We start from the raw sequence: 12,849 nt of genomic DNA on the forward strand, positions 1-12,849 counted from the left end.
CAGCGTGGACAAATCCTTAGTGCTGTCAAAAGAGAACCAGATGAGAATACTCAAGAAATAAAATATGTTTCAACTGCTGTTTATATACTAGTTCTTAATATTATTGAACATTTTTCAGGAAGATGGTCAGATAATTATGAGACCATTCGAACTTTGCTTCAAAATTTGAGGTGTAAGACTCTTACTTCTTTCACATGGTATAAGGATATATTCCTTTGTCGGGTTATGAAATAAAAGATAGGTTGATGAATAAACATCAACAACTTTGTTTTTCTCAAACAAGAAATCTATACTCTTAATATTGAAGAAATTTTGCAAAATCCTAAATTACAGCAAAAAATAGATTTCTTAAAAAACCAATTTTCATTACAAATTTGTAGTGACCATCCTAATGCTTTTTGGAAAAGAAAAAAACATATTGTTTCTCCTCCTTATGAAGAAACCTTTTCTGAGGAAAATATTCCTACTAAAGCACGATCATGTCAAATGAATTCTGAATATTTAGAATTATGCAAAAATGAGATTTCTTCTCTTTTACAAAAAGGTCTAATACGATCTTCGAAATCTCCATGCTCATGCACAACTTTTTATGTCAATAAACATGTTGAACAGGAACGAGGAGTTCCTAGGTTGATTATTAATTATAAACCCCTTAATAAGGTATTGAAGTGGATTCGATATCGAATCCCTAATAAAAAGGATTTATTGGATCGACTCCATAATGCTGTTATATTTTCCAAATTTGATTTGAAATCGGGATATTGGCAAATTCAAATTACTGAAGCAGATAAATATAAAACTGCTTTCAATGTCCCTATTGGGCAATTCAAATGGAATGTCATGCCATTTGGATTAAAAAATGCCCCTTCAGAATTTCAAAAAATCATGAATGACATTTTCATGCCTTGTAGTTATTTTATCATTGTTTATATCGATGATATTTTAGTATTTTCAAATACGATAGAACTGCATTTTAAACACCTTGATTTATTCAAAAAAGTTATTATACAAAATGGATTGGTTATATCAAAGCCAAAAATGAGTCTTTTTCAAACCAAAGTAAGATTTTTAGGTCACAATAGTGAAAAAGGAAAAATTATTCCTATCAATAGGAGTATAGAATTTGCTTCTAAATTTGCTGATATTATCACTGATAAAACTCAGCTTCAACGATTTCTTGGAAGCTTAAATTATATTTCACCATTTTATAAAGACTTAGCAAAAAATACAGCTATTTTATATGATAGATTAAAAAATCCAAAGCCTTGGACTGATGATCATACCCAAGCCATTCGTAGGATTAAGGGAAAAGTTCATAATCTTCCTTGTCTTACTTTAGCCAATCCTACTTGGCAAAAAATTATTGAGACAGATGCTTCGGATATTGGCTATGGAGGAATATTGAAACAGTATTCCCTAGATGATAAACAAGAATATTTAGTACAGTTTTACTCTGGTAAATGGAATAATAGCCAGATAACTATGCTACTGTGGCTAAGGAAATCCTTGCTATAGTAAAATGTGTTCTTAAATTTCAAGGAGATTTATATAATCAAAAGTTTTTAATAACAACTGATTGTCAGGTTGCAAAATTTATGTTTTCTAAAGACTGTAAGCATGATGTTTCTAAAAAAATGTTTGCAAGATGGCAGGCATTATTAGCCCCATTTGATTTTGAAATCCATTATAAGAAGGGAACAAATAATAGCCTCCCTGATTTCTTAACAAGGGAATATTTGAGTTCATAACTTTTATTCATCTGATTTGCAGGATGAGGCCATCATTTAACCCCAGTTCTAATAGAGGACGGGGAAGAGGAACAGCATGAAATGGAACAGCTCGTGGAACTATTCTTGCTCAAATGGGCAACCAAAGGCTAATAGCCACTAATATTGCAGAATCTCTTTCCAGTAATACTAAGGAAGAAATGACCTATCAACAATATTTGGATTATATCCAATCTAAAAGACAGAAGGATAATATGCCCCCATCATACTCTGGTGTTCTTGCAGATGATGATCACGAGGACACAGATTCATATGAACAAAATGATAACAGAGAATTAATAATTCTCATAGAAAATGATGATCTTCAATGGAGGAATGAACCTTGGCAAATAATGCAGAGGAATTTTGATCAAGCATCATATGCTACGGTTACTTATAATGTATGAATTATGAGATGGTCCTTTCATCTTTAGGGTCAGCAGAATTTCAGCATTTTTATCCTGCTACTAGCAAAAAAGTTTATAACTTTTCAAAAATTATTATAAAAAAGATTTTCTCTCCCAAAGAATGGGGACTAAGTACTTTGAAAGAAAAAGATTATAGTCATCCTGAACAAAAAGTTCTAGTAAAATTTAATTACTTGGATTATGTTGAAGTTTTTAATAAAGTCTTTTTATATGAAAATCCTAATAAAAATCATTCTTGGTTTATAAAGGTGTGTGCCAATGTTTATAAACAAGGCATCCCTAATTGGTTTTGTCATTGGTGGATTAATTATGGTCCAACCACAAAAATTTACCAGAACCATTCAAAAAGTTTATATACTAAATGGGTTGAAGTATCTCCAAAAATCATAGATTTGGAAACTAATAATGTTTTCTTTGAAGGAATTTGCTAATATGTATTTCTTCATTGAATTTTCTATCCCATGGATAATGAAATGGTCCATGGAAGTGGGTAATACCCCGCACAATATTCCTTGTCTTCACAGGATTTTTTATACAAAATTCTGGAAGAAATTACTCCGAAAGTCAAATGATGGAATTATTCCAGGCCAAGAGTTAATAGATCAGATTGAAACCACCATTGCTAGTTACAGGGAATCGATAAATTCCAGACAAAGGGAAATACCTAGTCCTTTTCAGCGGATTGCTAGAAGGATCCAAATGAAAAAAGGGATTATATCCAAAGAAGAAATGATTGCTCTTTATATAGAGGAATTCAAAAAAGATTTATCTAAAAATCTTGGAGTTGATATTTCTCAAATTTCTCCAGACATATCTATGGCATCAGTTGGTCATACCACTGATAATGAAGAAAATGAGGACGAAGATGAAGAAGAAGGTGATAGCCATGTTGTAGCAGGAGAATCTCAAAGTCCAAAATTACGGAGGACTTTTCACAATTTTTGGCACAATTAAACAGCCAATAGGAGGAATCTTCTGGCCCCGCCAAAGATAAAGGCAAGAACAAAAAGAAGTGATAAGGTGGACCTGATGTGTCGTGAAATTACGGCACATTCGACGCTATCTACTTAGTCTTTTGTAAATCCCCAAGTACCTTGGATGTCGTTTCTCGTGTTTTTGTGTTAATTTGTAGAATAGCATGTGCTGGTTGCGACTTGAGGCAAAATGAAGCAAAAACCAGTTGAAATGAACCAGGACATCACCTGCGAATCGCATGTACTGCATGCGAGTCGCAGGTGTTGCAGCATCTGTTGACAGAGATGGCGAAAGAAAACAAGACAGTGGTGCAACACATGCAACACCACCTGCAAGTCGCATGTGGTACCTTCGAGTCGCATCCTATGCCGCAGATGCTGCACCACAGTTGATTGAAGATGTATCACCTGCGATGATTTGGTGCAACCTGCGACTCGCAGGTTGCACATGCGACACCAAGTGCGATTCGCACCAGATGCGCAGGGGTATTTTTGTCTGGAAATTGTTCCCGTTTTGGACATTCTATAAATAGATTTTCTAGGGTTTTGGACTGATTATTCTACAGATTTTTAGTCTAGATTTTTATGGAGCTCATTTATTATTGGTTGGTGAAGTCTTTAAGAGATTCCTTTTGGCTTTTTTCATCTTCCCCATTCAATACTTTTGTAAGCTTTATGATTACACTTTACTTTATTGCTTTACCTTTAATGAATATTAGTAGCTAATCTTTTTAGCTAAGGTTGTGGGACCAAATGTGTTAGTTATGTGATTGGGTTTCATACTCATACTACATTTATATGCTGATGGTGTTTTCTATTAACTCTTCAAGCATTAATGTCTTGTGATGGTTTACAACATTACTTGTGCCTTAATACCATTACTTTGCTTGGAAAATAAAGTAGAGGTTAGGAAAAGAGTTAATAGCGACAATTTGGGTCATTAAATCCATCTAATAGCTTGAGCTAGGAATAGGAAAGCTAGTTGAGGCTATATGGGTGTTCTCTTATAAAACATTCTAGGGCTTGGAAAAGCCTAGGATGAAATTTGCTAATTTGGTTGGAAAACTTTTGGCAAGATTCGCGTGACCCTTGGTTTAATGCATCTAGGCATATAAATAAGTTGAATTGATACCCAATCACATTACTTTCCATTGGAACCACAACCTTAGTCCCATTTACCAATAGTTTACATCTTATAACCATTCTTAATCTTTAATGAACAAGCAACAATCAAACTACTATTATATTCCCCTCTCCCTTGAAATATAGACTAATAGTCGGGTGTTACACTTAACATGTATATTTCTTCATTGTATTCTCTATGGAATTCGACTCCAACCTCGTTGGGTTCTATATTTGACAACGACCGCTTACTCCTGATATTAAAGGTGTAATTTGGGCGTATCAAATTTTGGCGCCGTTGCTGGGGAATACGGTCTAGAAATTTACTAACTAGTGTAAAATTTTACTTTTAGTCTTTATTTCTTTTCTTATTTCCTTTTGTTGTTGTGTGTTGTGCAGGAAATATGGATGAGGAGGGTAAACCTATCCAAAATCCACCAGTAGCGGTTGGTGAAGAAGCTGCGGGGGCAGGCTATGCAGCCGCAATTCAGCCCCCGCCTCTAATTGGAAACTCGAGTTTCCATATGACCAACACAATGCTACACCTGGTCAACACTAAAGGCCTATTCGGTGGTCTACCCAAAGACGACCCAAATAGGAACCTTAGGAACTTTCTTGGGGTCTGTTCCGCCAATGTGCATCCGGGCATCTCAATTGAAACAGTCAAGCTACGGATTTTCCCGTACTCCCTAACGGGGGAAGCCACGGCTTGGTTAGATGATCTCCCGTCGGGGTCCATCACTACTTGGGAGGAATTGACCGAAGTATTCCTCAAGAAGTTCTTCCCTCCGTCGCGGATATTACAACTCCGTGATGAAATCAACAACTTTCGTCAACTTCGTGATGAGGCTCTCCATGAAACTTGGATTCGTTTTAAAAAGAAAGTCAAAAGCTGTCCCAAGCATGGGTTGCCCGATAGTGTGCTTCTACAAACATTTTATAGGTCTTTAGATTCGGTCAACAAATCAGTGGCGAACAACATTGCAGAGGGGTCTATTATGGATAATTCTTATGCCACCGTTTGTGAATTGTTGGATAAATTGACCGAGACTAATGAAGCATGGCACACTAGGGATTCGGAAGTAGGTGGAGGAAGTTCCTCCAGAAATGTGCTCACTCGTGAGATGATTAAGAAGGAGGAAGAGAGAGATGAGTCCATGGCCAAACTTGTCACCCAAATGGACCTTCTGATAAAACATGTCATGGGTGGCGGAAGCAAAAAGGTGAATGCGGTAGAATCCTGTGAAGGGGGTCCTCCGGATGAGCAATGTTTCCAAATGTATGATGAGGAGGCAAGTTATGTCAACAATATAAGGGAGGGTTCCCGTCCGAGTCAAGGATCTTGGCGACAAGGTCAAGGAAATCAAGGTTGGAACAAAGAACAAGGTCACTCTAATTGGAGAGATAATCGTGACAACAATCAAGGGGGTTACAATAACAATTACAACAATCATCGGAGCACAAATCCGTATGTCCCTCCAAAGGGAAATCAACCAAGCTCTAGTCAACCGCCCACTAGTTCAAAAATTGAAGATATGTTGTCAAGGGTGTTGAAGAAAGTGGAATCCACCGACACCTTTTGCAAGGAGACTAGAGATGAGGTTAAATCCATAGGTCAAGTTGTGAGTTCACACTCCACCTCCATTAAACAATTGGAGTCTCAACTTGGCCAAATCTCGGCTATCCTAAACCAAAGGCAAAAAGGCTCACTCCCTAGTGACACAGTTGCAAATCTAAGGAATGATGGTGATCATAAATGCAATGCAATTACTGCTAGGAGTGGCAAAACGATTGGGGAAAAAGCATTGGTGAAAGAGTATGTGTTGGGTGACGAAGAGAAAATGGTTGAAGAACCCATGGTTATTGAAGAAGAAGTGAACCCAAAGAATATGCGGGCTAGTATTGAAAAGCCCATTGTTAATGAGGACCTTCCGGAAATTAATGATGCTTCGAAAAGCAAGGAAGCGGCGGAGGAGGTACCAAGGGCTTCACCGCCCGTTATGAGGCCTCCCCCTCCTTTTCCCCAACGATTGGCAAAGAAAGCAGACGATGGAAAATTCCTCAAGCTCATCGAACGATTAAAGGGGCTCTCAATAAATATTCCTTTGGTTGAGGCACTTGACCAAATGCCCGGTTATGCGAAGTTCATGAAAGATCTTGTGACCAAAAGAAGGAGTCCTGGCATTGAAACATTGGGGAGCACTCATCATTGTAGTGCAATCGTCACCAAAGCTTTGGTGCACAAAAAAGAAGATCCCGGAGCGTTCACAATTCCATGCACCATCGGTAAATACAAGTTTGCAAAAGCTTTATGTGATCTTGGAGAAAGCATCAATTTGATGCCGCTATCTATATTCAACAAGTTGGGACTGGGCACCCCCCGTCCCACCACGATGAGATTACTTATGGCGGATAGGACCGTAAAGAGGCCCATTGGTATTATTTATGATGTGCTTGTGAGAGTGGATCAATTTATTTTTCCGGCCGATTTTGTGATCTTAGATTGTGAAGTTGACTTTGAAGTTCCCATAATCTTGGGAAGACCATTCTTAGCTATTGGGCGTGCCCTCGTGGATGTGGAGAGAGGTGATCTAAAATTTAGGATGAATGATGAAGAGATCACTTTCCATATTTGTAAGTCAATGAAACAACCGGCGGATATGAGTGTTGTGTCGGTTATTGATACAATTGATGAAGCAATGGAGACAACCATAGAACATGAGCATATATGTGATATGTTGGTTGCGGTGATAATGAACTATGAAGGGGACAATGAAAAAGAATTTGAGGAGACGGTCAATGCATTGATTGGAATGGGGTCTTACCACCTCAATCCAAAGATAATTGATCTTGACTTGGAAAACCGAGAAAATCCTCCTGCAAAGCCTTCAATTATTAAGCCTCCTACTTTGGAACTCAAACCTCTTCCTTCACATTTGAGGTATAAGTTTCTTGGACCCAACAACACATTGCCCGTGATTATATCTGCCCTGTTGACGGATGAGCAAAGAGAGAGGTTGATAGTGATCTTGAGAAGATACAAAAAATCTATTGAGTGGTGTATTGCGGATATCCAAGGGATTCTGCCCGGTGTGTGTTCTCATAAAATTCAACTTGATGAAAAATGTGAGCCCAGTGTTGAACATCAAAGGAGGTTAAATCCTCCTATGCAAGAGATTGTGAAGAATGAGATCATCAAGTGGTTAGACGCCGGTGTAGTGTACCCGATATCAGATAGCTCTTGGGTGAGTCCGGTTCAATGCGTTCCCAAAAAGGGCGGAATCACCGTTGTCACAAATGCTAAAAATGAGTTGATTCCCACCCGCAAGGTCACCGGATGGCGAGTCTGCATGGATTATCGGAAGTTGAATAAGTGGACCAAAAAGGACCACTTCCCAATGCCATTTATGGATCAAATGCTTGATAGGCTAGCGGGAAGGGATTAATATTGTTTTTTTGATGGGTATTCCGGGTACAACCAAATCACCATTGCCCCCGAGGATCAAGAGAAAACCACTTTCACTTGTCCTTATGGGACCTTTGCTTTTAAGAGAATGCCCTTTGGGTTATGCAATGCACCCGCAATATTTCAACGTTGCATGATGTCTATTTTCTCCGACATGGTTGAGGAGTCCATTGAAATCTTCATGGATGACTTTTCCGTGGTTGGGGATTCCTTTGATGAATGCTTGGAGAATCTTGCCCAAGTATTGAAACGATGTGAAGAGGCAAATTTAGTTCTAAATCGGGAGAAATGTCTCTTCATGGTTAGAGAAGGCATTGTCTTAGGACACAAGATTTCAGAAAAGGGGCTTGAGGTCGATCAAGCTAAAATTGAGGTTATTGTTAAACTTCCTCCTCCAATTTCCGTTAAAGGTGTTCGTAGCTTCCTTGGGCATGCCGGGTTTTATAGAAGATTCATAAAGGATTTCTCGAAAATAGCCAACCCCCTATGCAAATTGTTGGAGAAGGAGTCGAAGTTTGTGTTTGATAATGCTTGTTTGAAGGCATTTAAGGGTTTGAAAGAGAGACTCACATCGGCCATATCATCATTGCTCCGGATTGGTCTCAACCCTTTGAGTTGATGTGTGATGCAAATGGATTTGCCATGGGGGATGTTCTTGGCCAAAAGCGTGATAAGATCTTCCACCCAATTTACTATGTAATCAAGACTCTAAACGGGGCCCAAATGAATTGCACTGTCACAGAACAAGAGTTGCTTGCTATTGTGTTTGCTTTCGAGAAGTTCCGGGATTATTTGTTGGGCACCCATGTGGTTGTTCACACCGATCATGCAGCTCTACGTTACCTCATGACAAAGAAAGATGCAAAACTAAGGTTGATACGTTGGGTCCTTCTCTTGCAAGAGTTTGACTTTGAAGTCAAAGATAAAAAGGGTTGTGAAAATCAAGTGGCGGACCACTTGTCTCTTCTTGAAGAGGGCGGGCGTCCACTGGATGGCCTAGAAATCAATGAATCATTTCCGGATGAGCAAGTAATGGCGGGGTCGCATGACATAATCCCATGGTATACCGATTTTTCTAACTTCCATGCAAGTGACATTATGCCGGAGGATTTGAACTCCCACCAAAAGAAGAAGTTTTTTAGTGACGCCCAAAAATTCTATTGGGATGAGCCATATCTATTCAGGGTTTGCGCCAACAACATCATAAGGAGATGCATACCCGAAGTAGAAATGATGCCCATCATCGAAACTTTTCACTCATCACCGGTTGGTGGACACCATAGTAGTGCAAGAACGACGGCTAAGGTTCTTCAAAGTGGCTTTTATTGGCCTACAATCTATCAAGATGCACATGACTTTGTGAAAGCCTGTGATCAATGTCAAAGGCATGAAGGCATCTCGAGGAGGCATGAGCTTCCGCTGACCCCGATTCTGGAGGTCGAATTGTTTGATGTATGGGGTATTGACTTTATGGGTCCATTTGTGAGTTCCTACAACAATAAGTACATTCTTGTGGCGGTGGACTACGTGTCTAAATGGGTGGAAGCAGTTGCGCTCCCTAATAATGAAGGAAGAAGTGTCACCATATTCTTGAAGAGGCATATTTTCTCAAGATTTGGAACTCCAAGGGCAATCATTAGTGATGGGGGTTCTCATTTTTGCAACCGGGTATTCAAGAATCTTCTTGAGAAATATGGAGTAAAGCATAAAGTTACCACCCCATATCATCCCCAAACGAGTGGACAAGTTGAAGTCTCAAACAGGGAGATCAAGAGCATACTCTCTAAAATAGTGAACGCTAACCGTACCGACTGGTCAAAGAAATTGGATGATGCGTTATGGGCCTACTGAACGGCTTATAAAACACCAATTGGTATGTATCCTTACCAGCTGGTGTTTGGAAAATCTTGTCATCTTCCTGTGGAACTCGAACACAAGGCATTGTGGGCCTTGAAAAAGTTCAATCTGGATTGGAGTGATGTCTCAAACTTGAGGACGGAAGAGCTTGGTGAGTTTTGATTTAGAGCCTACACTAGCTTTTCACTCTACAAGGCCCGCATGAAGCACTTTCATGATAAGAAGATTTTGCAAAGAGAATTCAACATCGGGGATCGCGTATTGTTGTTCAACTCAAGGTTCCGGTTGTTTCCTGGAAAGTTGAAATCCAAATGGTCCGGCCCGTTTGAAATCACACAAGTATTCCCACATGGAGCAATTGAACTTGTTTTCCCAAGTGGAAATAAAATCAAAGTGAACGGGCAAAGGGTGAAACATTACTTGGGATCTCAGAATGAAGCAAATATTATCGAGGTCTTCCTCCTCAATGAGCCATGAATGGGCTGAATAGGTACCAACGTCGTGCTGCGACGTAAAATCAAGCGCTTCTTGGGAGGCAACCCAAGTTTCATTTTCATGTGTTTGTTGTTTTTACTTTTGTGATGTTTTTTATGTGTGTCCAAGTGTGTAGGAATAAATTGTGTGGACAAAGAAGAAGAGTTGGAAAAATGCCAACAGGCATAACATGCTGCACAACATGCCACTCGCATATCGTGCCTACTGCAGCACCTGCGTCTCGCAGGTGATGAAAGCCACACTTTTTGTCAATAGATGAGAAGGAATGGCACAACATGCGACTCACATGTTACACATGCGGCACCACCTGCGAGTCGCATGTTATGCAGGTAAGTGGGATTCACGGGTCGACCCGACCCGACTCGAATCTGTTTGTTTTCAAATAAAAGAATCATAACTGATGTTTTCATCAGTTATGATCCTCATTTTCCCTCTCCCCCTTCTCTTTCTTTCCTCCTATATCATCCCATAATCCCACTTCATACCAATCACTCTTAATCACATCACAAAACCTTAAATAGTGTTTCCCTTCCTTTTACCTTGACAAAGATTTCAAGGGTTCCAACTGTCATCAACTCTCAAGGTATGTCAACTTTTCTCTTCTTTACATTAGGTGGTATATCCGAATGGCTCAATCCCATGTTATTATCATGCCCTACCACTTGGTGTAATTAGTTAGTTGGGTAGATTTCTCTTTTGCATTGTGTGGGTTGTTGGAAATTGATGAACAATGGGGAATTCTTGAGTACCCATGCTTGTGTAGTCCTTCTAGGAAGTGGTTGTTGATGCATAATTAGATAGCAACTGGGGAATTCTTCAGTACCCATTTGTTAAACGAACTGATAATTGATGCATGCTCACAACTTGTTTGATGAAATGCCTAAAAGAACCTGTGAGTGTTTGGATGTTGTGGAAATATGATCATTCGCCAAAAATGGGGAATTCTTGAGTACCCACGGCACATTACCTGTAGAATAGGACCCATGATGCCCTCTGATTTGTAAAGTTGACATTGTCTCTTGTAAGGGACGACCATCGAACATAGGCGTGAGTAATTAAATAGCTTCTCCCAATGATAGACGGGGTGACAGCCCTCTTAAGGGAAAAAGTTACATAAGTATGTTCTTTTGTGTGTGCATCTGTGTTTTGTGTTTATATTTCACCAAAAAAAAAAATGAATTCCATCAGTGCCTCACCTGCGAGCAGCATCTGCGATTCGCATGTTTGACATGCGAATCGCACCTGCTGTAGCAGGTGTTGACAGTGAAGAACAAGGAATTACGTCGCACCTGCGACACTACCTGCGAGTCGCATGTCATACATGCGACTCGCATGTGGTGTTTCGCAGGTGGTGCCATCCTGCAATGCTATTTTTTTTCCATACCTCTTTATTATTGCTAAAAGAACACCATAAATAATGGGTATATTTTTGTATGTTGTGCAGGATGGCTCGAACAAATCAAGCTCAAGGTGGAGGAAAACGAGCAACACGACAAGCCTCCACCTTTAGAAGAAAAGAAAAGGCACCTGCGGATCCCGTCCCCCAATCTGAAGAGGGGACACATGAGGATTCCTCCCCTGAGCTCGAGGATGCCATCACCAGAGGTGAACGAAGGGAAGCAATGGAGCAACGGTTCACCGTGCCTGGATCCAGGGACCTGTATAAGGCTTGGAGTGTCATTAAGCCCGATGGAAATCCAGTCTGGGGCTTCATTGTAGAAAATATGGTCACTTTGCATGGTCTACAAGACCAATGTCCGGGCATCATTCCCAAGCTTGAGGCCTTGAGATGGACCTATTTCATGCAGCCTGCAGAATACTGCCCGTCCCTTGTAATGGAATTCTATGCGGATTATGCGGCCAAATTGAATGCGAAGAGGTCGCACCGCCAACCAAAGAAAAATATGGAACACTTCTGTTGGGTTCCGGTTCGGGGGAAGGATATTGATTGTGCTGCCGATACCATAACTTCTATCATATATGAGCAACGTAGCGAAACAGACCCTGTCGAAGGTTGGCCTCCGGTGAGTTCTGAATATGATTTAAGGATGGAGAACCCGGAGGAGCAGCGAGAGTGGGTCGCTTCCGTGATTTCCTCAGGGACTCTACCATGGCTAGATCCATCTGTCTCGATTGAGAAGAACACTTTCAACCGCGAAGACAAGTTTTGGCTATCCCTAGTATCATCGCGGGTGATTCCTTCCAAAAATAACACCGACATACCCATTGCAAAGTGTTTTCTCATTACTTCACTCTTGTCCAGGTACCTCGTCAATGTGGGGGTAATTATCTGAGACGAGATCAAGAATAAGTCCACTCAAAAGGGCACATCACTCCCTTTTCCTTGTTTGATCACTGAATTATGCCGCCGGAAAAAGGCTAGTGATATTCCTCGGGTGGACAGGATGTTAAAGGCTGACCAAACGATCGATTACACCAAGTTAGAACCGGGGAATAGAAAGAGAAAGCGGGTGAGCTCAGAGCTAAGAGCTTCGGCGACAACACTTGATGCTCATATTCATGAGCCCGAGGACTTGGCCACAGACGATGAGGAGACAGCTCCTAGCACTGCCCCTCAAGCTCCGGGGCCTGACCCTCCGAGTTCTTCCACTACAGTTCCCTCTGCCCCCGTTCCACCATCCACCACAACAGCTCGTGGGGTATCTAGCGAGGGTATGTGAGTGCTTCGGGCAGCGGATGCTAAGGTTAATTGGTCGGTTGAGAAGCTTCCCAATTTTGTG

At 40.5% G+C, this 12,849-nt stretch overlaps 1 protein-coding gene across 1 annotated transcript; it reads left to right on the forward strand.

Moving 5' to 3' along the window:
- Positions 1–1,038: 1,038 nt before the first annotated feature.
- LOC132622066 (uncharacterized) lies at positions 1,039–1,828 on the forward strand. The gene is made up of 3 exons (XM_060336586.1): positions 1,039–1,490; positions 1,584–1,652; positions 1,771–1,828. Exons 1-3 carry the CDS (start codon positions 1,039–1,041, stop codon positions 1,826–1,828), a joined length of 579 nt encoding a protein of 192 aa, XP_060192569.1.
- The last annotated feature ends 11,021 nt before the right edge of the window (positions 1,829–12,849 follow it).

Source organism: Lycium barbarum, chromosome 12 (genome assembly GCF_019175385.1).
Source record: "Lycium barbarum isolate Lr01 chromosome 12, ASM1917538v2, whole genome shotgun sequence".
NCBI classification, from domain to species: domain Eukaryota; kingdom Viridiplantae; phylum Streptophyta; class Magnoliopsida; order Solanales; family Solanaceae; genus Lycium; species Lycium barbarum.

Coding starts and splice junctions, on each gene's coding strand:
- LOC132622066 (XM_060336586.1), top strand. CDS start 1,039: ATGAGTCTTTTTCAAACCAAAGTAAGATTTTTAGGTCACAATAGTGAA. Junction 1,491..1,583: donor AGCCAGATAACTATGCTACT/GTGGCTAAGGAA, acceptor ACTGATTGTCAG/GTTGCAAAATTTATGTTTTC. Junction 1,653..1,770: donor AAATGTTTGCAAGATGGCAG/GCATTATTAGCC, acceptor TCTGATTTGCAG/GATGAGGCCATCATTTAACC.